The sequence below is a fragment of the Globicephala melas genome, chromosome 1, assembly GCF_963455315.2.
Source record: "Globicephala melas chromosome 1, mGloMel1.2, whole genome shotgun sequence".
NCBI classification, from domain to species: Eukaryota; Metazoa; Chordata; class Mammalia; order Artiodactyla; family Delphinidae; genus Globicephala; species Globicephala melas.
In genome coordinates this window covers 92,245,366-92,272,454 of record NC_083314.1, presented here as the reverse complement: position 1 = coordinate 92,272,454, position 27,089 = coordinate 92,245,366, and the positions used below count along the sequence as shown (strand labels likewise).

Here is a 27,089-nt window from a genome sequence, read left to right as displayed (position 1 = left end):
CTCCGTTTTAACATCTCAGCAATCTCTGGGAAACCTTTCAGAGCATCGAGAAGGGATATACTTCCAGGTTTGGGGGGAGTCCATGGTGCTAATTAAGAGTCTATGCGGAGGGAAGAATAGGACATGTAATGGCCCATTCATTCCTGAGTCATGCTGCACATGCTTAGAAAGTGCCCACTGTGTACCAGAAACTGGGCTGGACACTGGGGGACAAGGTGAATAAGATGGTCCCTGCCCTCACAGTGCTCACAGTTTATGGGGAAACAGATCAGTAAATAGATAATTATAAAACAATATTCTAAATGCAATGATGGCAATCTGAGCAAGGGGACAGGAATGGATAAATGAATGAATACTTTAAAAGCGGTAGAGAGGATGTGCAATATTCCCATTTAACCAACTAGAGACGAAAGTCCTCTGGTTTGTTTAAAAGCCCAATAAAAAGCTACAGCTTTCCTGGATTGAGTCAGATTGTATAGTTTAATGAAAAATGATCTGGGTAAGGTCCAGCAGACTTGGCCTCTTTTCCACCATAGTGCCAACTCCTCAATTAACCAGCACTGGAAATCGCAGGTAAACTGATCAATCACCTCCCTGTGCTTTAGGTTTCTCCTTTGCAAAGTGGAAATAGTGATTCTTCCTATATTACAGAATTATGATGGAGAGAAATGAGGAAAGGATGATAAAAATGGCTCCTAAAATACATCCTGATGATGACAGTGATGAGAAGGCCTGAAGGGGAAGCAACCCGAGCCCTTCTCCATCTAGGCTTGTGTCTCTGCCCTCGACTTTCCCACCTGTGGAGAGAGGAGGTGATTGCACCTTAAGGTGCGAGTTCTGCCCTTACCTTTCACATCCACCCGACAGTCTACTGACGGCTCCCCCAGGGGGTTAACAGCCTTGCAGATGTAGATGCCCCCGTCAAAGGGGCCAGGCTTGTGGATTTCTAGGGAGCAGATTCCCAGGTGAGTGAGGGCTCTGTACTTGGGGTTGCCTTGGATATCCATCTTGTTCTTTAGCCAGATGATCTTTGGCTGGAAGATAAAGATGAGGGGGGTGAGTCAGGAGCAGCCAACAGGACTCCAGCCCCCCTGCCAGAGAGACAGCTTTGAATCTCATGCCCAATTGCCAGCAGGTCATTAAGTGACATCTTCATATATGAGGAACAAACACTAAAAGCAAAACTGGAAACATTATCCACATCAGCCTGTCTTGGACACCAGTGCCCTGAGTGTTCCTACGTAATGTGCTGTGGAACAGGCAGATGATGGTGACGGGAGCAAATGTTTTGGTTAGAATGTTCTTCGACACAGCTAAGGTTAGAGCAGAAGCGGAAAGCAGCACAGCCACCCACAGACCTCCTTGCTCACCTTGGGGGAGGCATGGATGCAGCAGAAGAGCTGGGTGTCACAGCCAATGACTGTAGTGCAGTCTGCCAGAGGCTGGGTGAACTTCGGGGCTTCTGAGAAATCTCACTGGACAAACCCCTCGGTCTTGTAAACAGTAGCCGAGGGGACCAAGAAGGGCCTTGCTGTAGTGCCTGAGAGCCCCATCCGTCTTCAACTCTTTCTCCTTAACTCTTCCTGGCTCTGAGTCTCAGTGCTTTACCTGCTTTCTGGATGTGGGCCGGGTCGGCAGTGACAGAGGCTGTCTGGCTGAGCCCACACTGGTTCTCAGCAAAGACTTGAAATGCATAGGAGTTGCCGACGATGAGGTCGGAGACTGTGCGGCTGGCGCGGTGATAGCGCTCCAGCACCGTGAGCCACAGCTGTGGGGCCCCGGAAGATGCCCGGAATGAGACCCCTGTTTTGGCAGCTCACTCCACCCCAGCCTACTGCGTGGAACTACCAGAGTCCCATTCCAGAATGTGCTGTTCCTCCCTCCCTCCAACCCAGCTGGGCCTCACCCCAGATTTGGTGTCAGCCTTTTGCACCACGTATCCCAGGAGTGTGTTCCCGTGTCTTGGGGCAGAGTCCACTCCAGGGTAGTGCTGGAGCCCCAGACATCCACCAACTTGATACTCTGAGGAGAGCCTGGCCTCTTTGAAAGGGCCAAGCATGGCAGCGGGCATGGCACGCCTCACATGCCAGGACATTACCAGGAGGGGCCCCTCCGCTTCTGCTCAGCCACCCCTCCCTTCACCCACCACTGCGTCCCACAGCCCCGCTTCCCCGGCTCTCTGTGCTGATTCCTCTTCACGCTGGGGTGGGAGCCCCCAAGGACCACGTCGTCTCCCATTCCCCCCACTGTACCGATCACCAGGGTGTCAGTGGTGGCGGTGGCCTCCAGCCCACCCAGCTGCACATGGAGCTGGTAGTGACCCAAGTCAGCACACTGGGCCTCTCGGATGAAGAGGTTGGAGTCCCGCTCCCCATTCCGCATGCTCACATGACTGGCGTCCAAGGCACAGCCGTCATGCGTGCACATGGCTTGAGGTTGGGGTTTGCCCTGAGAAATGGGGAGAAGGCTGTGAGCTGCCCCGAGAGGCCTTTTGCCCCTCCCTGCTGCAACAGGGGTCAGATCCACCAGGTCCACGTGGTGACTTGACTCGCAGCTGCAAATTCCTTGAGTGAGAGGTTGGTGGACTGTCCCAGCGGACTTCCGTCTCTCAGCAACAGCCTCAGGATCATGGGAAAGGGGGATGGCTTTGAGTCTCCCCGCCTCTGAGAGTCTAGGTCATGGACACTCAGGGCAGCTGGGACTAAAATTAGCTGCCCAAACTCCTGAGAGCCCTCCAAACTGAGCGCTCCCAGACCCCTGCTGACTGAAGGGCATGGATTAGCCTTACATCATCACCTGGGCATGCCCAACCTGACCTGACCCCAACACCCCGCAGGAGTGCTGATGGAAGGGCTGTTTGGCCTCACACTCAGTGACATGCCCCTTCCATTCAAGGCTAGGACGACTGTCCCACTGCTAGCAGGACTCTTGTTTTTTGTTTCCAAATCAAAACCCTGGCCTGGCTCCAGTCATGGACCCAACGTGGGGCTGTCATGATCACCTGGAACGGGATTAGTAGATTCAGAGTGTCTCCAACCTTCTGGACGTAGGTCTGCCTCTGGGCCTGAGGTAGCCAGATCTTGGGGTGCTCTGAGTGATGGAAAGAGAGAGAACGGGGTGGTGAGCCTCTCTGGGGGGAAGAGGAGAGTTTAGAGGAAGTGTAAGTGGATGCTGTATCTAGCTGTGCTCCATGGCCAGGTGACCCAGGCAACACTGAGCAAATTAAGCCCTCTCTCGGGGAATGGGAAGATAGCTCCCATTGTCTCACTGGGATTTAGGGATAAGCAACCAGCTGTGGGATCCTGTAGAGAGAGTTAGTCTCAGCAGAAAGAGCACTGAAGCGCGAGCCTGACACCTACTTCTTTTAATTGGTAACTCTCCACCATCGACTTTTCATCAACTGAGATTTCTTTTTTGTTTATGCACAGACCAGTCCAGTCCGAGTGGTCTGTCTTTCCACTCCTTTTCTACATTTGTCCTCAGCAACACTCCTTTTTTCAAGGCCACTTTCAATGTCAATCCTGACCCCCAAGTGTCCGCCCCACTCCCCAGTTCGGTGCCAGACCCCGAGGAGAAAGCTTTATATTCTGCAGGCAGAGTCAACACCCTGGCCCCACCAGGACAGCACTGATGTCACTGCAGAGGGAGCTGGCGTCTGGTCCCTTCTCTGCAGGGCTGCCCTGTTCAGGGGCCTGCACAGTGTCTTCCAGTCTGTGGAGGATCACTTTGTACAGTCAGAATCTGGGACAGATTAGGTCCACTGCTTACTCCCCCTTGATCTTCCAGGCGTGTTCCAGTGAGAAGAGAGATTAGATTATGTTTATTGGCTTCCAGGATGAAGACAGGAGATGCTCAGGAAAGTGCTGAGTGTAAGTTTGGGGAATGACCAGGTGTAAGTTCCTCTCAGGATGCCTCCGGCAGCCTTGGCTGAGGAAGTGCAAACATCCCACCTGGGTTCCTTTCGGGTCCTAGCTGAAATCTACTCCATTTTCCAGGCTTCTGGTGCTACTGCTTCCTCCTTTCTCAGGCAGAGACAGTCCCCCGCTGCTGTAGTCTTACAGGGGGTGTGACAGTCTCAGTTCCCACCAACTCCCCAGCCTCCCCGCTCCTTCATTCCTATCAGTTGGAAGAACTCCACCCCAGCACACAACTGTGGCAAACAGCTTGATAGCGATTCCAAACTTTTTGATAACACACATTTCCCTGTAAATACATCCCTGAACATTCACCCTAATGTATGTATGTTTATTTACAAATTGAACTGTTTAAAATGTACATTACATAATGCAGAATTTGAATGGTGAAATTGAAAATAAATCAAACGAAGGGTCTACAAAGCTCTTCCTACACCTCAGTTTGTAGATCGTTGTTTAGAGACCAGGAACTTCCATAGTCCGCCCTGATTAGCATCTTGAGATAACTTGGGCTTTGTGGATGAAGATAGACAGAAATATTCAGTGCATGCTGTCCATTTTATTTGCCTAGTTTCCTTTTTTACCGTGTGGCTTACGTTTTAACCTGGGTTGTGCTGTCTTAGGCTGCGCCTCACCCCTCTATCCTGACAGAAGTGGGAACTGTGTGGTACAGGGCCTCCAGTGCTCTAAGCGCTGTCCTGCCCGTACGGCCCAGGGCCTGAGGCCTCAGCAAGGACTCAGCTCGGAACCCAGGCAGCTGAATGACCCTGCTCGGCTGCCCTCTGTTCGACTTTGGCAGTTTGGGTGGAGGCGGGGCATGAAGAACAGAAGAAGTGTTGTGTGATGTGTTCCTTTCCTGTGGCCATCTTGGCAAGCGACCAAGGAGTTGAGAACAGGCGGATATGACTTCAGGGTTTTCTGCAAAAAGAGGGCGGCAATTGAAAAGGAGGGTCAAAACTTCATCTTGTTGGGCTTGGTTCCCCACTGCTGAGTGGGGACCTAACCCTTCACGCTTGCCGGGGAGAGGGCTGAGGAGAAGCCGGCTCTGCTGTCCCTTGCGCTGCCTACAGAACCTCTGAGTTAGGAAGGACCTTGGTGAGCACCCAGAGCAAGGAGAAGACTGGAAGGAAAGGGCTGGGAGAGAGAAACAGCTTTGCTGTTGACCTCACGGCCGGTTGTGAAGTCGTGCTGGCACCATCTAGGAACGTGTGTCTGAAGGACCTGTTCTCTGAGCATGACAGCATATCTGTCCACTTACCTGCCCTTCAGTGTCCACCTGGGACTGGGCACCACAGTCAGGGCTCCTGCAGTGATCTTGCCCCTGGAGAGAAGAGGCCAAGAAGGGAAGGCAGGGGGCCACACTCAAGGATTAAAAAGGCTGATGTGAGGAAAGGAACCCAGGCTGTCACGCCTGGAAGAGGTGCCAGTTGAGCCCTGCTCTGCTTACACCTCAGGTAGGAAGGGGGCTTCTATAGGTAGGTGCATGCTGATGTATATAGTATTTGTTCCCACTTAGTCTTTCCTAGAAAAGTATCTTGGAAAAGGTTAGCATTGTTTCACTTGAACTAAGGAGAAAAATGAAAGAAATAAGTTTATGTGGAACGTAAGCTAAGATGGGGGAATTAGGAGGAGGATGAGCAGAATGGCCCTGAGATCCAGAGGGGATGCCAGCAGGGGGCAGAGACAGAGGAGAAAGGCTGACAGCCAGGATGGTGGATTCTTCCTCCATGGAGGGCTCCCGGGCCAGTTCTTTGCTTAGAAGTGGGATTCCCTGACAAGATGGTGAATCAGTAGGGGACAAACTTAAGTTACTATTTGGAATGTTCTAAGTCTGAGGACTAGTAGGCGAGGATTCTGCTCTCAGCAGTCTCCCAGCCCCAGTGGGAGGGCAGAGGATGGGCTTAAGGCTAAAGCCGCTGACAAAATATGGCAGGTGAAAGTGTGTGACAGCTCCAGGTGCCTGGGCTGCAGCAAGCTCTTCCCCAGAGCACCCCAGGCCTTGAATCTGCCCAGCAAACAAGAGCAATCTGACCCCTTGCTAAGAGTGTTAATAGGAGGGCTCATCTGGGACATCTCTTTTCACACATCCACAGTCAAGCGAGGTGTTAATTGTACTGACCTTGGAGAAACATGGCTTTCCCTGACGCCCAAGGTCTTTCTCCTCTTCATATGCCAGGAGGGATGTGAACCAAAGGCTACAGCCCTAAAGCAGAACCTCGGGTTTCTAAGACCAGGTCTGAGACAGCCGCAGTTTGTCTATGAGATTTTCTCCCTTCATAGAGTCTCAGGTAAAAGACATTTTGAAAAGTCCTTTGAGAGCCCTTGGCTTCTGAGCTGTGTTGCTCTCAGCACTGAATTTCTCTCAGACAGAATACTGTCTTAAAAAGGAGCGGAGAGGAAACTACTTAAAGTCCAGAGATCTCGACTTCTCTTCATTAGAAAATCCTTCCTAATTCTACCGAATTTCATCCTGCTGAGGTTTATGCCCATTTCCTTATTCTCTGCTCATGGGAAATAATTGTTCCCATCCTCTCATAACTTGGTTTCACATGGCTAAAGACTTTCTGCCAGCGATTCCCTAAGGACTGTGTAGTTCAGATTGATGGTATTAATTATGGCCCAGAGAATGAAGGAACAAGATAGACACATTGAAATAGTGGAGGAGTGTGTGCGTGTGTGAGTGTGCAAGACTGTGAGTTCGTGTGCATGTGTGCACACACATGCACAGGCCTGTGTGAGTGAACGGTTACCAAAAGAGGGCAAATGCACAAGGCAAGCTATGGCTCCCAAAAAACCCCAGAGATTTCCAGGGATCCAAAAAATACCAGCATTTCTTACAGAAGCATTAGCAGATGCATAGGGTGTGGACTTGACCTTATCAGAAACTTGTCTGGAGGAGTGTGGTGGGAAAGAAATGTGGTGACTTCAAAAAAATAAACCTAAAAACCTTGTGAAGGACAAGAGTGTCACTTCCTTGAAGGCCATGAAACTAAGATCAGAAAAAATAAAAGGACATAGAAATAGGCAATACTTCTCTGAGGAAAAGACTCCATCACCCTCTCCCCTTGTGGCAGTCTCCCCCTCACGCTGATGACGGTAGCCCTGGCTCAGTGTCACTTTCTCCAACATTTCTCCAGTCATGATTCCTGCTCATTTCAACACCCAGACTTCCAGTCCCTGCAGGGCCGCTCCCAGCCTTGCCTGCCACTCCTCCAATGAGTTTGTCCTCCCCTGCTTCAGCCCATGGTTCCTTTGGTCATTGTCTAGACCAATAACTATAGCCACTATAGAATCTGAATTTCAAGCGTCCCACTCTCTCAGCACCACCTCCATGACAGGGATGGCTAATTGCTCACAACAATTTGTACATATTATCTCTTCCATAGTATAGGGATCTCTGAGAAGGAGCGGCCCCACTTGCTGTATGACAGTGAGACTAGTTCTTGCCAGTGAAATGTGAGTGGAAGTGATGAGAATCACTTCTGAGTCGAGGCTTTTAATGAATGAGTTTTCTATTTCCCATCTGCTAGCTGCATGCAGGCGATCACGGGGCCCTAAGGCATGGCGGAGCCACAAGATGGAAGAGGCCCGGGTCCCTGAATTAGTGCTGGAGAACTATCTGCTGAGTAGGAACGCTTGCTTTTAGTTGTTTTGCTAGTAAGGAATAAACATCTATTGTATTTGAGCCTTAAATTCTGAGGTCGCATAACCTAATGAACAGTCTCTATCCCTTCAGCTCCCTCCCTCTAAAGCTCTGCCAGCAGTGATCCTTCAGCCCACTGAGACCTCTGATCCATTATCTTCCCACCCCTTCACTCTCCATCACCCCTCCATGTTACCACTTTCTTTCCCACCCAAATTAGATTCCATGGTCATCGTTAGACTCACTCCCTTGCATACCCACTCAAAGCCCTAATCCTTTTCCACTTCTTAGCAATACCCAGCCCCAGTTAAATACACCCCCTCAGTGTCTGCATCCACACAGCCAAACACGACTGGGGAAAAATATTACAAAACTATGCTGACTTTAAATTGATGGCCATTGCCTCCAAATGGACCCTGGCAGATCTGCCAGACTTCCCTAATTCACTCAATCTCCTGTTCTCCTGGGTGACTGTTGTACACCCTCTTCTAAAACTTCCATACCTTTTCCTGAATCCTTATTCTCAGTTGACAATCTTGCTAGTGTCTAAAGCCTGCCTATAGCCTATTCTTAACTCAGCAGCCAGAAAAGTCTTAAAACCTACACCTGATCATGCCAGATCTCACCTAAAACCCTGCGCTGGCTGCCCATCTGTCTCAGGGTTGAACCAGTGTTCACAATGGTCCTGCTACCTCTTTGACCCCAAACCTGCTATTCTCTCCCTCACTCTGCTACAGCCACAGTGGCCCCAATCCATAATGCACACTCCTGCCTCAGGGCCTTTGCACTTACTGTTCTGTCTGTGGAAAACCTTCACTCTCAATATCTGCATGCATTGTTCTCTGGTCTCCTTTAGGTTGCTGCTCAGATGACCTTATTAACAAGACTTTCACTGAATATCCTGCTTGAAACAGCAAGTACACTTCCCACCCCAGCACTTTATACCCTCCTCTTTCTCTGCTTTACTTTTCAGCATAGCAGTTTTCACTTTCTCTTATTTTATATATTTTATTTGCCTATTTATTATCTATCTCCTTACATAGAATGTAATCTCCACAAGGGAAGTTATTTTTGCCTATTTTGTGCATTTTTGTAACAGTGCCTGACACATAATAGACACAAAGTAAATATTTGTAGAAGGAAGAAAGAGGATAAGAAGGGACAGTGGGAGGGTGGGAGGGAGGAAGGAAGGATGGTCACTTCAAGGCTAGGGATTCAGCTTCCCAAGCCTGGAAGACACAGAACAGTCCAGACTGAAAGAGGACACAGGGTCAGTTGGAAGCAATCGAGCTGAGATCAGCAGACGGGCCCTCCTACTGGGTCTCAGAGTCCCGTCTTCTCCGTGTCAGGGTGCAGTCTGTCCCATATCTCTCACTCTTTCGGAAGCTCTCCTCTGGCCCCTGCCCAGCGTTGCCTCCAGGACACAGTGCCTCTGTGCAGTGCTGAGAGTGACAGAGGATGGTTTCCCAATGCCAAACACCTACTTCTGCTTCTTTAGCCATGGAGCAGTCTTTCTTGACTAAAAGCTCCGTGTCGGCCAGTTGCAGTTCATTTTAATGTCACAAACATTTTGATGCCTGCTCTATTTCATGTGTACTCACATGCTAGCCACTGTGCCCTTCTATGTCCCATAGAGCTCCCCATAAGGAAGAGGAGGCGTTAAGAGGAAGGAAAAGTCCTTGGTGCTCACAGGGAACTTGGGGGCCATCTAGTCCAGCACCATAGCACCCCCCTGAAGACCTCTGGCTAGGCTTCAGTGATGCTTTGAACTCCCTGAACTTTGTTGAGTATTTTTCTTGGAGCAAGAATCCACAGCTTTCATCAGATTTTCCTAGGGATCCATATCCACCGAAGGGTTAAGAGCTCTGATTTAGTTCAACCTCTCAATTTACAGATGAGAAAATAGAAGCCAGAGGGGTGGATTGACTTGCCTTGGGTCACAGGACAGAGCTAGGGTTTGAACTCATGTCTTCTTTTCCCAACTGGATAACAGATGCAAACACTTTGCACAATGTCACAAGGAGTCCTTGCTGCTAGTGACCTCTGGCATGTAGGTGGGTTGAGTCACTGGGTGCTGGTGGCCCTGAGGCCACACACAAGATCAGGGCCCTTCAGGCCGCACTTGGGGGCTGTGGCCAGGGGCCGTCAGGAGGGAGGAGTGTGGAAGGGATGAGCACCCTCCCCCAGGATTTTGTGGAGACCAGTGGTCAGAGAGTCAGCAGTCCTGGCTCTCATTCTCCCTCTGCCTGTGACTTATTCCCTGGGCCTTTTCGGGAAGAAACTGATTTTCTGCCTCAAGACCATTCCAGCCTAGTATGTTCCCAATAACTTCTGCTCTCTTTACCTGTTTTTCAGTGGGGCAAACTTGGTCGGCTCTCTGCCCCTGACATACAAATAGCTTCTGAAGACCCAGCATCTTCCATCAGGATGATAAGAGGCAGCAAACTTTCCCTCCACAACCCTATTTGCAGGGAGAACTCAGTCTTTATCCCTGACTTGGAAATAATTTATTATCTATTCGTATCTTTGTTTGGCCTCTTCCAAGGCACTTTGGATTATCTCAACAATCCTTTCGACTACCTTACCAGGTCGATACTATTACTCACCATTTTACAGAGAGGAAATTGAAACTGAGCAGTCCATTGACTTGGCCAAGGTCACGGAGCTGCTGGAGGTGGCCCTGGGAATTGAGTCTAGATGCTGTCTTCTTTTCTTACCTCTCCTTACCCAGGGATTCCATGGTGTCTCGTTTGTGGTCTTTGCATCCTCTGCACTCAAGACTCCAAGGGGCCAGAAGTGGGGACTTTGTGCAGGGAACTGTCTTAAATGTTTCGTGCAGCCCCCGTAGTTGCTTCCGCCGATTACCTCGCAGGAGAGGGGAAGAGCCAGGCTCCCGTCTTCCACTTCTGTCGGCTGAGCCTGGTGCAGTGGGAGCCACCCAGGGTAAATGTCACAGAGCTGTTAGCTACAAAGGCCTCAGCCAGGGGCAGTCTGGGGGCTGGGCAGCAGGGCTGCTGGCAGGGAACTCTGGGGCTGGAAGGGGCACCCACCACCTCCTAGTTCGAAAATGCCTTTATGTTGAGAGGCTCACAGAGACCACAGAGAGGCAGCCAAATTCTTCCGGACGGTCTCTGCTTCCGTGGAGCTCAGGCTCAAATAGGCTAGGGTTTCCCGTGGGAGCCAGTGGAGATGTAGGTAGGGTAGGTGGAGGACCCACGGCTCTACCAAGGGCGAAGTGGAGCATCACATACTGTTCACCACTTAGCCTCCCGGTGGCTCTAAGCTTTTTGTTTCTTTCTTCTCCAAATCCAGATGGACACCATCTCACCCCTCATTCCCTTCCTGACTGGCGTTGGTATATCAGGTCCCTGTGACAGACATATTTTAAAGGTAAAAATACAAACCTATCATTATCAGTCACTGTAAATTGCCACAAACATCATTCACTGACTTTTCAGGTAAAAAGCAAAGACCCAGCAGAGACATTTGAGCAGCAAGCTAGAATCCACCAAGGAAGGGGGTGGGGGCTCCAATGGATGCTTCCCCACCCTAAGTACCAATCCCGTGAAACCATTTAGATCCGCAAAACCCATGGAGGTGCAGTCAGGGCGGTAGCGCATCCTCCCAACTCCCAACGCTCACTCCCCATCCCCATGGATCACCTTCTGTTGGGGGCAGGAGCTGGGGAATGGGGCTGACGGCCCCCCGCCGAGGTGAAGCCTGGGCTCCGTCAGCATCCGCTAGGCTGGCTTCTTTCACTTTCAGCGTGGCTCCGAGGCCACCTCCAGAGCTGTGGCTGCCTCCATGCTGGGCCACCCCAAGGCTGGGCTCCAGAGAAAGATTTTCACTGTTGGTGGCGAGGGAGGGGCTGAGCACCTGCTCGCCAGCCCGGCCTCCCCAGGGTCCCAGCCACAGGGTTATGTAACAGGGCTGGCCTGTTCCCACCCAGCTACTCCCAGACGGCTGAAGCAGGGGCCAGGGGAAGAGTGGGGAGCGGACCGCAGCCCAGAATAGCTGCAGGAGGAGGACCCGGTAGTCCTGTTATCTTGGGAGAGAGAACTGACACCTCTCTCACAACACCAGTGAGGGAGGGGAGCGCTCGAGCTTTTCAAACAGCCCCTCCCCACCCAGACCATCCAAATGGGGCCTCTGGCTTCTGGCAGGAGGATTGGGTGACATCTCAGCTCCTGACCTCCAGTTCATCCAAGGGTGTCCAGGTCCAAGGAAGGGGCCCCAGGATTAGCTGATTCACAGGCACACCTTTAGGTGGTCTCTCCCTCTCTGCTCCCACATTCGCTGAGTTGTAAAGTCTCGCCAGCTCAGCCTTTATGGGGGCGGCCCCATCCTCTCCACTCCCCCCGGTGGCAGTGCAGGGCAGGGTCTGCACACTGGAGCCAGACCCCCCGGCTCACTTTGGCTCCATCACCAATTGGCTGTGTGACTTGTAACCACACATCACAGTCTCTCTCAGGTCTGTTTCCTCATCTGTGAAGTGGAGATAACAGCCATAGGGTTGCTGTGAGGATTCAAAGGTAATCTGGGTAAAGTGCTTAGCAGAGTGTAGCCGACTAAGTGCTCGATAAATGTAAGCTATTTTTAGGTTGGGCCAGCACTTGTCCCTTTCAAAGCTCCCTTGCCTATGAGATAAAGTACAAATTAAGTGAGAGGCAGCAGTGATGGAGGGGAGAGCCAGGAGCATAAGGTTAGAGGACTTGAGTGTGACTCTGGGCTCTACTACTCACTCATTTGCTAGGTGACCCTGGGAAAACCACTTACTCTGAACCTCAGGTCCCTGGTCCATGAAACAAGGGATGATGATGCCACAATTGTGTTGAAGATAAAATGGTAAAAGTACATGAAAGTGGCCAGAGCACAGTAGGTGTTACATACTAACGGTCCCATGTGATTTCTAGGCTCACCAGACCATCATTTATATGTTCTATGCACTCCATCCAATCAATCTGGTTTCCTATCATACTCTACTTTCTCATCTCCAGAAGCTGGCATCCCCTCTGTGAATATATATATATATATATATTTTTTTTTCTTTAGGCTTAAAGAGCAGTTTTAGGTTCACAGCAAAGTTGAGTGGAAAGTAGAGTTCCCACATTCCCCCCTTCCCCTCCTCTCCTTTATTTTTTATGGAAACAAATGAGTATGGTTGAATGAATGAGCTCCTTACTCATTTCTCCCCTTTAGCCGTCAAATTGGGGGCAGTCATTAGGATCCTGGGAGCCTGTTACTATCTTGGGGTGTGGGACAGAAGCCCAGAACTCATCTTTGCAACCTGTATAGGGACCGAGGGCTAGGACAACCTGTAGACACAGCTGGTGCCCAGGAAGCTGTTTATCAGGAGCTCGGATGACTGAAGAGGGTAACTGTGGAGCTTGACCTCAGGCTGGTGGTGAGAGGCTGCGCTGTGTCATGTCAGGATTTGTGTAAAGGCCTCTTTGACCTATTTCTCTCGTCTGACCCAGCCAAAGCCCTTACGAGTCCAGACAGTACACCAGGGGACTCCAAACACCCCCTCTTATACCCCACTTAATCCATGCTTTGATGAGGAGATTGGCCCAGGCTTTTGGTCTTAGCTCCTTGTTGCAACTGAAGAATCAAATAAAAAAGGCAGACTCCTAGGGTCTTATCCATTGGAAAGGCTAATTTAATAGGTCTAAGTGGGATATGCATTTTAAAAAAAACCTACTGATTCTGTTGCAGGAAGTCTTAGAACACTATGTTAGATAGAATTCCAGAAAATAAACCACCTTGGATAACCTCCTGGGGGAGGGCTCTTCCAGCAGACATGGGCTCCTCAAGAGCAAGGTCTCTGCCTGGTCATCTTTAGACCACGACGCCAGAGCAAGCATTAAATGGAAATACCCGCCAGGACGGAAGGCTGAGCAGTCGTGAGCCTTGGCTAAAGGCTCAGTGGGGGTGGGCAGGAACCTCCCCTAAAAGAAATATTTTGGAGGAGGAAAGTTGCAACTCTTTGAAGGTCCTTAAATGAAATGGGTCAGGAAGGACTACGAGTAAGTGCAGCAGGAGAAACGTTAAGAGGGGCAGATGGAAAGGTGTGGAAGGTAAACTCCTTGGTGTTACTTATCAACCTGCTAGAAGAACATGGAATTCAAGAGAGTAATGACATGCCGCTGCGTGCAGAAGGAAGAGTGTAGCGGTTGAAACGGAGAAGCTGTACGGGGTGGCTCAGCTACACTTTCCCGGAGTAAGAACAAGAAAGCTGCTTTTACAAATACCCATGGGAGGCAGATCTTTGTGAGCATAAAGCAGAAACAGGTGAGTAGTTTTTCCTATAAATTACCTAATACCTTACATGCTATAAATGAATAGTCCTGGCTCTTTAACTGACTTATTCTCTGGTTGCTGGAGTTTGATTTTTGAAGCTAGAAAACTGGAAAAGCTTTCATATTAACAAACTGTAGCTTAGTCATTTTAGTAGGTCAGGTAACAAAGTCCAGTCTGTTTTATTTCTAACCCAAATATTGCAAATATACAGAAAATTACCAGTACAAAGTTAAACACACCCAGATTTATTTACATAATGCTAAAGAAATTTGAGTTTTATTTCCATTTTGTGGAATTTTATTCTAGGGTCTGGCTTTTTTGTGTAACCGACATTGGTCATTGAAACTTGATTATCCCACCTCACATGCAATTTTCTGTCCCAAGGGAACAGAAAACTTGGGTTTTTAGCATACATGCAGTAACGATCTTAATACTGCTTTACACTTTTGTACCGACAGCTTGGGGTGGAGGCAGAGAAGTTACAGAGCAAGGAGGGACCACATGCTGATAGGGAACAAGAGACAAGACAGGGCTGGACAACAGGCACACGGGGACCCTGAGCATTTCTGTGCACGAGGATAAGGAGGGTGCCATCAAACCCCTCCTCCCTAGACGTCCAAACACAGGAGGTGGGCAGAATCATCAGGAACATTTAAGTCACCCGACCACAAACTGAGGGCATGCGGAGGATGAGAACTGCATTAAAGACTTGGGACATATCAATAAATCATTAACATGTACACTATACAGTTTATACATGTATATATGTACACACACACATATATATATAGAAAGGTACAGATTAGTTTAAGTTATCCTATATAAACAAGGACGCTTAAAAATGTACCAGTGTGAAAAAATGCGTACAGTTAAGTTGTTGAAGACAATTTCTAATTAATGTTCTGATTCTTACTGTTATAATGCAAAGTAGCCAAGAAATCAACATGTTCCTGCTATTTTAATCATCCTCCATGAGGGTGAGGCCTGGGCTCTGCTAGGGCAGGACAGCACTGCCAGAGCTGCCTGAGCTGGGCGGATCAGTGGCAGATGGAACAGAAAGTCTGGCACCTGCTGAGTGCCAGTGCTGAAAGTCTGGCCCTCCCTATCACTCCATCATGTGGCAAATCTTAAACTTTGGTTTTTGTCCAAAGGACATGTAAGTCCATGTTAATCTTCCTGCTTGAGGGAAGGTAGTAGCAAAGTTGAAAAGCTGAATCTCTTCCTATTTTAGCAGTTCCAAGTATCTGGGCTTCATGTGAGGCAAGGGGGCGGTACCAAAAATGAGCAGGGCGAGCTCTAAGCCATTGCATACAGGAGCGGGGCTCTTTAAAGCTCTCCGAAAAGGAAAGAGAGAATCTCTCTACCTGAATCATTTGCCTAGAAAATAAAGAAATGACTCAAGTCACGACAGTCCTGCCACCTGGGGTGGATGTGAACTGCCCTGCACTCCTCTCTCTATCCTTGTACCGTGATGAAGGCCATGGGAGAACCAGCCATGGTTTACAGAGCCAGCGGTGGCCAGTTCATTACTTATCTGTCAGGGATGAAAGGCCAGCTTGGGCATGTAGAGGCCCAGAGGCAAACCTAAGAATTACAGAGACGCACACTGGAAAGCCTATTCAGAGGCAGACGGCAAATTCTAAGTTTTAGTTACAGCTAATCTGTTGAATCTCTTAAGCCCAGCCTAGAACTGCCACAATCCTCCAAACGCTTTCATTCTTCTAAGGGGCATTCCCATTCAATGAACAGCCTAGGTGTATGCATCCCTGGTCTCTGGTCTCACTAAAAACCAAGAGCCCCCTTACGTCCAAGACACCTGTCCACAGAGCACGAAGGATGATGAGTTCTCCGCCTGGATTTTAGAGCTCAGGTCACTTTGGACGGTCTAATATGTCCAACCTACCTTACAGTGCTAACTTCTATTGTTGAAATAATCTTTTGCTATCAAGCCTGAGACTTTACACAACTTTACTTTCAAAGATAATTCTCCTAACCTAACATCGATAGGACAAATTGGCTATCTTCTTTTCTTAGAAGCTGTCATGGATTTAGGCCGTTTTCCTGTCTGGCTGAGGGCATACACTTGTGTGAGTGCAGGCTGACCCAGAAGGCTAACTAGCCAGGCTTGTTAGCAGTCCTCAAACCAACTGAGCTCGCTAGCCAGCCAGTGGTGGGAGGACAAGAAGAATGAAGAGGGTGCCTCATCAATGGAGATTCCATTCCTGCACTCTTGAACAGTGACCCTCAACAAGGTGAGGGGCGGTTTCTAAACACATATTCAAAATTACCATTACTTTTGTTTTCAACCATGAACAACAGGAGAATAAACTCTTCTGTTTACCAAGGTGGCAAAAAAGAGCTAAATACTGCTCTGCAAGAAATGTCACTGATCCGCATCCTAAAGAATAGCAAGTCATCTATAAGAGAGCAGCCCTCTCCAGGTGCTCAGCACTGGCGCGCATCAAAACGTATACGAGATCTGAAGACAACCACTGGCGGTGCTCGTAACACACAGGGACCCTGGCGACTTGCTCCGTTTTTGTACCTCAGCTCCATCTCTAATGGGGATTACAATCCCCGCCTTTTTTTTTTTAAAATCTCACGAGAATGTTGTAAGGTTCAAATTACATAATGCAAGAGAAAAAGTGCTGTGAAAACTGCCAAGTTCTATAGAAATATCATTATAGGCAAAGAGCCCTAATCTTATACGGTTAGAGAAGAATATTAACTTTCCTATCTTAAAACTAATCAGAGAATTACCATGTATCAGCACACCTACCCGAGCGGGTATATGTGGGGAGAAGAGGTGTATGGTGTAAGTAGGTCTTTTCTGGACATCAAATTCATTTTGGGCAGGAGGTGAGGGCAACCGGGGACAAAAGCCGATACTTAATCATTTGTGAGCTGGTATATCTTTGGAATTACTTTTAATTTAAAAACCTTGTAAAAGGAATGAGCTTTTCCTAAAAGACTAGTGTTCTCTGGCTCTAACAAGTATTAACTCTCTTTACAAAAACTGCCCTAACTTTATAGCTCCCTGACTCATTTAAGTTTACTGCAGTTTCAAAGTCTCTAGAATTCTCCATCCATTCCCTCCCCCACTTTCCCTGCGGCTGTGAATCCATTCTGGTGAGGAGAGAACTCAGCCATCTGCTCACGCATTCTGACAACAGTTAATTTGGCACATTTACTTTTTCCTGACTTTCTAGCCATAAAGTGAACTAGCAACAAAACGGCAGTTTATCAAAGAATGTCCCAATCATAATTATTGGGAGAAACTGTGACCGGCACAGTAGGTATGCTAAGACTGAAAACGTGCTACTATATTCCGGTATAGCAAATAGTCAAGCTGTATTAAAACTAACGATTGCAGCTTTCCATCACTATATGGCCACCCCAAAATCCATCTTGCTACATTTTCTAATTTATCTCATTTTTAAAAATGTCAAAAGGAAAATTTTTTTAAATTTAAAATACGAACTTAATGTATCACACGAAACATCATCTACACTAGAAGTGTGTTTTTCAGTTGGTTCAGCCAAAAGTTTCATGCCAACAAATTACTTGGCAAAGCTGGGAAAAAGGGCAGAGGAGGAGAGTCTGGTAATAAAATTCTGATTTTTTTAAAAAAGCCTAAATCTGAAAACATGTCTAGTCATGGCTCCATGCAGAGCAGCAACCTAAGAGGAAGCAAATAAGCAGCCATTCTAATGATTCACCAAGGAGCCAGCACAGCAGGCAGGAGGGGACGCAGAAGACTGTGACGTGCCATCCTCAGGGGCTGCACGGCCCATGCCACCAGCCACTCCAGCGAAGAGCTCGCTCAGCCTGGGCACACAGCCCGGGCAAGCCTGAACCCAGACCTTGAGCAAGTCCACTGGCACACACACAAAGCATGGCTTGAAAGATCTCGGAAGAAGCAAGAGTTTCTCCTTTAATAGGTGCTAAATCTAGTCAATTCTCTGCTGCTCCCTTTTTCCTGCCCCAAATTAAAAATATTACCCTTTAAGTTTTCCTGATTTAGTGTCTTGGAAGCACATGTAAGTTAGTTGCCAAAGGGCAATTAATGAGGGTATTGCCTAATTAAACAGGGGAAAAGAAAAATCACTGTGGCCTATGGTCCCTGAAAAAACAACAACAACAACAACAAAAAGCAGGGATCTGTGTGAGGAGCTGGTGTGCAGTGTTCTTGGAGCGGGGCTGTCCCCAGATGGAGAAAGGCTGCCCAGGCTGTGCCAGTCATCGCAGCCTCTGTGCTCATCTCTGCGGCTGCTTCGTGTTGCCAGCACAGCCCAGGGACGGCACCAAGTGCTTTGTGAGAGTTGATGCTGAAGCTGGCAGGTGCCCTGGGGCAGGCGCCATGCAAAACATGCAACAGTGGGGTTAGTGAAAAGTTCCCTTCAATTCCATTTCATTTCCCTTAAAAAACAAAAACAAAACCGAAAAGGGCCCGTACCTTGCAAAAAGACAGAACTTGAAATGAAAAGTTAAAGAATTAGAAATTTTCCCTCTCTTCTCAGGGCCAATTGTAAGAGTGTTTATGGTCCCCACCCCCCATTTCTTTAGTGTAGGTCCTTTTGGCTTTGATGGAAGCAGCAGAAACAGAGCTGGGTCCCTCGCAATGGGAAATTTATTTCCCCAAGTCGGAGCCACAGGGAGTGTAAGAGGTACTGCGGTTCCATCATCTGTGCTCAGTCCCAGCTCCTTTGAGGAGCTATTCCAGGAGGTCCTGAAAAGAAAGACATAGGCCATATTATTTACAGACCAAAAAAATCCCTATTTTGAAAGCCATTACCTAGTTTCTGGGCTGGCCAAGTCTTACAGTCATTAAATTGCTGCTTCTAGCTTATACCCTCCTTTGCTTCAATCATTATCTTGATCATGAGTAAGAAAAGATCACTCTTTTTTTTTTTTTTTTTTTTTTTTTTGCGGTACGCGGGCCTCTCACTGTTGTGGCCTCTCCCGCTGCGGAGCACAGGCTCTGGATGCGCAGGCTCAGCGGCCACGGCTCACGGGCCCAGCCGCTCCGCAGCATGTGGGATCTTCCCGGACCGGGGGACGAACCCGTGTCCCCTGCATCGGCAGGCAGACTCCCAACCACTGCACCATCAGGGAAGCCCAAAGATCACCCTTTTTAAAAATTTCTGGACCACCCCTCAAGAAGAAATAGTCTCACCTCATCTGAGTCATCATGATAACCACTTTTATGAGTGTGGGAGGTTGTGTCCAAAGCATCCACACCATCCACACCGTTGGCCTCCGCATGTTGCTGGAGCACAGAGTATCGATGCACCAGGAACCTGCGGGTGGAAACCACCGTCAACTCTCACATGGGGAGGAGGGGTGCATTTCTTATAGGACGGTGGATTTTCCAAGTTTTACACACTTGCAGAATGAGTCACACATATAGGAAGCACAGCCCGTAGCTGGCATATGGAAAATGTAAGGAAAGATTTGGGCCTGATGTTTCAGTAACATCACTTCAACTAGTTAGTTTTTGCCAGGGGCTGACTCAACCGTCTGCCCTCGGTGGACTTTCTGGTTTGATTGATTTCTGTTCCTTACCTTCCCCCACAGACGTACTTCTTCACAATGAGCACTCCTGCTACGACTGTGACCAGCATCAATCCCACAGTAGCCAGGATAATCGGAACAGAATTTGACTTGGAATTCTTGATAAATTAAAACACAAACACAAACAATTTTGGGTGTGCATATTCTCAGACAGAATTCAAAGAGGCTGCTCATTCCCCTATTTCTCTGTTGAATGATCTGCAGTCTCTAGGCACCTAATGATGATACTTTCCCAACCCCCGCCCCCAAGATGAACCATCTCAGTGCTACCAGGAGAATATCACAGCTGGCAGAGGGTGACCAGAACTTCAACTGCCTTAGAGCTGTCAGAATGGTGCAAACTCAGTGGCTTCCATGTCAAAGTTACACTGGAAGTCGTAGCAACTACCTAGATCAAATGGTAATTGTGACTGTTCCCCACTACCACTGTTTATAAGTCTTGGAGCTTTTAAGGGTGAAGCAGGAAAGGGAGACTATGATAATAAGTGGGCTGAATGAATCTAAAACAGGGCCAATTACCTGGAAAGGAGCTGTGCCAATGTTATGTTAGGCAAGCCATCCTATGACACCGAGATTTATCTTTTACTTAAGTTGTTGTATGTTTTTACAAATAAGCTTTCCGTATCATTGTTTGAGTGTGACCTACCTGCTTTTGGGTGGGAGATAGGGTGTGTGTGTTTTCAATGTATCCAAGAGGAGGCGGAGCTGGATTCTGGGACAAGTTGTGTCCCTGTGGGCGGTAGTCCTGTGCAATCACACACACAAACACTCTGAGGACAGCCACCAGGAGTGCAGGGCGGGGATGCAGAGAAGGAGGAACTTGCCCCCGACAAGTACACACACCCACACATTTTTCTCCCACTGCCTTCTTAATCCCACCCCTTGTCAGGCCCTCATCCCTTAGAAGGTTAGATAGGAGGGAACTGCAGATTGTCCACCTCTCAATTTCCAGATTAGGAACCTGGGGCCCACAGTTTACTGCCCCAAGTCTCACTGCTGGGCCAGTGCTTCTTTATCAAGAGGTTTCCTCTTTACCATATCCCCATATTCCAGCCAGATAGTTCAGTGCTACAGAACTGTAATCAGCCCTAAAACTTGCTTCTAAATCAAAACTAGCCCCTTATTACCATAGTTCAGTTTTTCATTCTGAACACACTTGACATGACTCGGCAAAGAGATCCACCCTACCTATGGTCCAGTGCCCTCCCTTCCACATGTGTAAAACTCCAGCCCTTTACAGCCAAACTTCTTGAGTCTTTTTCCTAAATGACTCTGAGCCTCAGAAATTTCCTCAACCGTATGCATCTAGGACTTGGAAAAACTTTACTGAATACCATTTTTTTTTCCCCAACAAAAACGTTTTCGGTAGATGAGCTTAGCGTTGGGTTATGTGACCATCCCTCATCCTGACAGTTTCCTGTACGAAGGGAAGCCTGACAGAAGTAGTCTGGCCACTTGTACTCAGTAACAGAGTTCTTGACACTGTAACTTTGACTATTCCTGGCAGAACGTGAAACCCCACTTGTATCTAAACCAGATCTACTTTAACATACCTGCTTTTCTGGACTCAGAAAGTTGCTTGTGCACTTCTTTTTCAAGTCTTTCACTTCTCGAGCAGGATTCACTCCGCCCTCGCATCTGTCTCCTGGAATTTTCCGGTACCTGAGAGGCAGAGAAAATTTGTTAACAGAATACAAGGATGTACTTCTGGATTCTTGCTTACTTCCTGAAGACAAGATTTTAGAAGTTGCAGAAAAACTTCTGGTCATTACACCATCTTTCAGGCCTTGGGGGAGATCTGCAGGGATGTTTTGGGGATATTCTGTGTAGTTTCAGTCCTTGGACAGACCACACATCCCTTGCCTTGCTGCAGGGTCATGCCACCTTTCTGCCTTAAGAGACTGTGTCAAAGAACTGTGACCAGGGAATGCAGTCAACACGCGGTACATAAACCACAGGGGAGGGGAGTGTTTATCAGGGAAGGAGGCAGTGAGCCTCCTCTAGAGCAGCGCTCTCTACTGTGGTGGCTATTTACACTTAAATTAATTAAAATTACTTCAGTTCCTCACTCACACTAGTGTCAACAGCCACAAAGGGCTAGTGGCGACCGCATCAGACACAGCAGATTACAGAACATTTCCCCCATCACAGAAAGTTTTAGTAGACAGTATTTTTCTAGAGTGCTCTCAGCTACTGCTCCGAACTATGCGGAGAGACGCAGCTTTCACTCTGCACAGTGGAGACTCAGTCCCGATATGGGAGAAGCAGGCATCTCACCCATTTGTCGTCAGGTGCTCTTCTCTCCCGTACAAACAAAACTCTAGGTCGTGGCCCTTGAGTTCTGGCTGTTCCACACACTTGGAGTCATTTTCTGGACGGAAGTAGCCAAAATCACTGTAAGAATCAGCAAATAAGGTATCTTTCAAAGTTGCTGAAAGACAGGAAGCGACTAGCAATGAAGGCTTTATATGGGGCAGTGGATGGTCAATATTCCAGTCTTGGGTTGCCAGAAAGCTAAGGAAGCCTGTGACATATAAAGAGGTCTGTTTAGGAAAAAAAAGCACATGGGGAGGGCTGAACTAAGGGAAAATAGCTTATGGATTGGGCTTCAGACTCAATAGCTAGGAGTCCCACACAGACAGCTCAGGCTCCGGGAAGGGAAGGAGGGCAGCCTGCAGGGGGTGGGGACCCACGTGACTAAGACACAGAGAAATAGTACATCAGCAACAGATCTAAACTCTGGGACACTCAGCAACTCTTTTATTTCTCTCCAAATAACTCATTTACCCATGTTCTACCCATGGCGGGTATGTTAAACCTTTCCTGCCTTCCCCACTTCCGTGTCCCTCTTAGTTTCTTAGATGGTCCCTGCCACCAATGTGAATGCCTGTTCTTGCCCTCCATTCTATCCCATCTCTCCATAGCGCCACCCATCTGCTCTTTCTCTGCTTTCCCCAAAGAAATGACACGAGTGGCCTCGGCCCCATCCTTCCTAATGCCCCTGGGCGGGGGCTCGTTCCATGGACAGTGTGGCAGTGACCACTAGTCCCACTCACCTGGAGGCTTCTCCTTAGCCTGAACCTGTCCTCTTCCTTCACCATCCTCTCCTTTACTGGCCAGATTTCTTAAAAAATATTTTTTCCTTGTTCTGTTGTACTCATTTACTTTTTATTCTATGCATTTGGGCTTCGGCCCCCTTCTGCAACCTTGAAAATGAATGTCTGTGGCCCCCCAGGGCTCACCAGTCATCCAACCTAGGGGGCTCTCTCTGTCTCATTCACTCTGATCACCTATTCTGGGGCACTTGCCACAATGCTGTGCCCCACACACTGAGGCCCTGAGAGCGGCACTCGTCTGTTTCTTTGGTCACTGCTTGCTCTGCTCTCTTCCTAACCCGTAAGTGCAGATGTTTTCCAAGATCCTATAATTCATTCTCTTACTCCCCCTTCATGAGCTTAACTATTTGTTGCAACTAAAACTTCTAGGTTTTACCTCTCTTGAGCTCTGATCCTACATTTCCAAATACCTGCTGGACACTGCCATCTAAATCTGCCGACAGAACCTCAAATAAACAAAACATTCAAAATACATCACGTTTCCTCCTTCATGCCAGTCCCTCCGGTCATTTCCTCCGTTTGTCCAGGACACTACCTTCCTTCCCACCATCTAAGTTGGAAACAGCCTGAGCACCCCCATCTGGACCCACTCACTTCATCGTGACTACTGTAACTTCCCCTCATGGCCTATCTTCCAGCACACCCTTCCTGATCACGCTGTTGGGGTGGTCTAAGCCCACATCAGTCCACAGTCTTTAACGACCTGCTTCTTCCCAGATGTGCATGGTCAAATCCTACGGCTCGTCAGGGCTCAGCCCAAATGCCACCTCCTCTACAAAGCCTTCTTTGACCCACCTACCTCCTTTCAGCTCTGGATGGAATAGTCTCTCCCTTTTCTAAATCCCCAAGGATCCCACCTTCTGTTTCAAACATAATTATGTGCATCTTACCAGGAGAGTCTATAATAAACTTCCTGTTATCACTTTGCACTGCCCTGTGCATAGAAAATATTCAGTGAATATTTGGTGAATATATAGATGCTGCTTGTACTTCAAGGCTTTCTGACAAATATTTAAGGGAGAGGGTAGAGAGAACAAAAGATACAGAAGATACCACACCTCCAATAGCAAGGAGAAATTTCTGGCAAAAATTTTATGTGTTCAATCCAAAATTTCAGGGACCATACCCTTCCCACTCACAAAGTACACATTTCTCAAGCACATGGGGTACAGTGGGCAGGCTCTGGAGCTGAATGGCCAGGTTCACATCGCAGCTCTGCCACATGATGGCAAATTAGTCATAACCTCTCTGTACCTTCATTTCTCCCTTTGTGAAATGGAAATAACCAGAGTACCTCTCTCACAGGGCTGCTGAGGGGAAGTGTAAACAGACGTACCGCTAAGAAACGTCAGCGGCTATCATTATGACTATGTGATTATCAAATACAATATGCACTCAAAGAGTCTGGAGTTTAATGGTGGAAGCAAATCTATACACAAAAACTAAAATATGGTAAGTGCTGTATTAGGAGCCTAGATGAGGAAAATCTGGGGAAGGCTTTAAGAAGGCGGTATCTGAGCTAAGTATTAAAGGCTAAGTAGGAATTCACCAGGCTTGGGGTCAAGCAGGGAAAGACTTCCAGGAAGCAGCAGCAGCATGCACGTGGCATGGAGCTCTGAAGAAGCACAACATGTTTGGAAAACAGCAGAAGCTCAGGTGACCGAGAGCCACCCTGTGTGCAGTTAAGGATGGGAGACAGCTCTTCAGAGTTTGACAGTATGAATAAGCTCTAGCCCTATTACAACATCAAAGTGATCTGAGTGATATTTTCCCCTGCGGAAATAGAGAAGGGAGGACCCCTGGCCATTCCACAGATATGAGCCATGCAGGAGGAAACACACTGGGTCAGGCTGCAGTTTGCTCAGTCCTGCATTCTCTGTCACCTGCACTTCAGGAGAATACATTGTGGGAGGACAGGACTGCTATCTGCCTGCCTTCTTTTCCAAATCCACTTCTACCTCCTGTCGGTATCTTTTGCAGGTAACAAGTTCCATAAGATTAGTACCTGTGATGTGAAGCAGTTCCTCTTATTTGCCCTAAGTTACCTTGCTTAGGCTACCTAGGGACTCCCTCGCCCTTGTATAATCAACTAACCCTGTGCCAGCCAAGAAACTAACCCTTAAGCCTGGATGGTCCTGAACTCTAGGGAGTTCACCTTGATGGCTTCTAACCCTTGATGGGACATACAGACCATACCTACTGATGTCACCTCCTCTCTTGGGACAGATCCACACTCTTTCTGCCTTCAGTCCTGCAGACGACCCCAAACCTAGTACCCTACCTGCTACACCCAGGCTGTCAGGCTGCTTGCTAAAGTCCAGTTTCCTCTGAGCTCCTGTACCACTTTTCTTGGTGTTTCTGTCCTATCATCTTCTCTCTCTCTCCTTTTTAATTCTCATCCTCCTTATGTACCTCTCTCCTTCCCACCACTGCCAAGTCAGGATGTCCAGGGGTTGTTGCTGGTTCTGGCCAATAAGTAACTGATGCAATGTTATCTGTCCAATTATTAACAACTCTGGTTCCCTTTCTCTGTGCCTCAATTTCCTTAATAAGAAGCAACAGTACTCCACTCTTGAGGAAAAAGGGAAAGAAAAGGATTTAAAGATTTCTGAACTGTCTTTTGCCTCCTCCAGCACGGGAAATGGCTGATAGGGATCTGAGGGATGCTGATACCAGAGGAAGTCCTCCAGGGAGCAGGGACAGACGGACGGCTGCTTGGTCACAACATAGTCCCGACCATTCTGACAGACGGAAGACTTGCGTAGCCGTAGGTACTGTTCTTTATAGCCTAAAATGCAGCCATCTCCATAATCTCCAGGGTCTGTGGAGTGAGCCAGCCATATGGTATAGTCCTTCTCTTCACCTAAAAGAAAGACAGGCTGTTCAGGAAACTGCATGGGACAGAACCCACCCATGTGATGCAGCTGCCAAGCAATAGGAAGAACGAGGAGAGGAAAAGTAGGGATGTTTGACTCAACCTATTGCTTCACTTTGGAACTGCAAATGAAAGTTAACATTAGTGGGAGCCTACCAGCAATGGGCTTTTCTTCATGCCAAGGGAGGAGTCTTTGCATCTCACGACCCATTTGAGTTCTAGGAAAAACCTTATTTTTGCAGTGGGGAGCTGGATGGAGAACCTCTAAGGTTCCTTCCAGACTGAGAAGCTTCTGTCTTTAAGTCTTGCACACCTGTGCCCTTGGTCAGCAGGAGCTGTCAGGTAAGCAACCAGATGCTTGCCTTTAGGACAAGACACCAATTAGCCAAAAGCATGGGTTTAATTTCACTATGGGTTAGTTTGCTTCAAACGGAAGGGGAAACATACTTTCTAGGCTTTTAACTCTTGTAGACTGGCTTTCAAATGAAGACCGTGATGACAGTCAACCTGGCTTAGTGTGTCATATCATCCACTCATGGAAAAATGACTCAAAGGCTGTGGCCTAAAGACTGTGGATTAGGTTTTTATCTTTTGGGATGTGAAGACCAGAACAGGGCCCTGTTAAAGAGCAGGGGCTGGGGCTTCCCTGGTGGCGCAGTGGTTGAGAGTCCGTCCGCCTGCCAATGCAGGGGACACGGGTTCGTGTCCCGGTCCGGGAAGATCCCACATGCTGTGGAGCGGCTAGGCCCGTGAGCCTCAACCACTGAGCCTGCACGTCTGGAGCCTGTGCTCTGCAACGGGAGAGGCCGCGACAGTGAGAGGCCCGCGCACCACGATGAAGAGTGGCCCCCACTCGCCGCCAACTGGTGAAAGCCCTCGCACAGAAACGAAGACCCAACCCAGCCAAAAATGAATATAAAATAAATAAATAAAATTTTTTAAAAAAGAGCAGGGGCTTAACAAATCTTTTAATGATGTTACACTTCAGGGATAACTGTAGAGCTGCCTGCTGAGGGGAAAACTCATAAGCCAGCTCCTTTACGGCCTATTTAGTGAATTTAGATTATAATGACTCTCCGATTTTAAATCACTGAAACATCTTGTAGAAAAGTAAGGTCCAAACCGAGTGCTTCTGCTTCTTGCAGGACTCACTAAAGTAACATGCTGAGGAAACGGGCCCCCAACACAGCCTAATAACAGTCAGGACCAAATTTAACCAGAGCTTCTCGAAACTTAAGTCTTCTATCATATTATGCCAGAAAGCAACTATGGGTCACAGGGAGTCTTCACTTTTTCTCCAGTTTTTTTTTTTTATCCTCCATGTTTTCAGTACAATGTCAGCATCTTTGGTACTGGGGGCCTGGGTTTGCTTGTCATTCTTTAGGAACACCTTGCAATGAATATTTTAACTTCTCTGAAGCCATTTTCTGGGCCTTTAACATGCCTTCCAGTTTGAAGTCACAGCATTCTGAAATGGTCAAGCCAAACTCTTTGCATGAAAACTTCCTCACTTCAACATTTTGATAAGTGACACAGTCAGTTAGTTGGTCTTTGTAACACACTTTCCTCTACAGTTCTGCTGTAATCAAGTGTGAAAAACCCTGAAGTGTTATGAAATAATTTTAGACAAACAAAAACATGCTTTATCCTTACAAGCAGAAAAAACT

General features: G+C 48.0%; 2 protein-coding genes across 5 annotated transcripts in view; both read right to left on the bottom strand.

The window, feature by feature from the left end:
* Positions 1–764: 764 nt before the first annotated feature.
* MYBPHL (myosin binding protein H like) lies at positions 765–11,363 on the bottom strand. The gene is given in 9 exon segments (XM_060293949.1): positions 765–1,034; positions 1,371–1,531; positions 1,609–1,768; positions 1,907–1,953; positions 1,956–2,040; positions 2,248–2,448; positions 3,002–3,090; positions 11,220–11,333; positions 11,336–11,363. Coding segments are annotated over 9 exon segments (1,155 nt in total).
* A 2,639-nt stretch (positions 11,364–14,002) lies between these two features.
* SORT1 (sortilin 1) overlaps positions 14,003–27,089 on the bottom strand; it is a 73,715-nt gene continuing 60,628 nt past the window's right edge. For 2 of the 4 annotated variants that reach the window (XM_030868914.2, XM_030868915.2), the window contains exons 15-21: positions 25,221–25,410; positions 21,709–21,825; positions 20,985–21,093; positions 20,078–20,176; positions 19,423–19,529; positions 19,034–19,157; positions 14,003–18,586 (exon numbers count right to left, since the gene is read on the bottom strand). In XM_030868914.2, the coding sequence (XP_030724774.1) occupies positions 18,572–18,586; positions 19,034–19,157; positions 19,423–19,529; positions 20,078–20,176; positions 20,985–21,093; positions 21,709–21,825; positions 25,221–25,410 (761 nt within the window). In that variant the 3' untranslated portion in view covers positions 14,003–18,571. The remainder of the gene's footprint in view (positions 18,587–19,033; positions 19,158–19,422; positions 19,530–20,077; positions 20,177–20,984; positions 21,094–21,708; positions 21,826–25,220; positions 25,411–27,089) is intronic. The other 2 variants (XM_030868918.2, XM_030868917.2) reach the window with 1 other exon arrangement.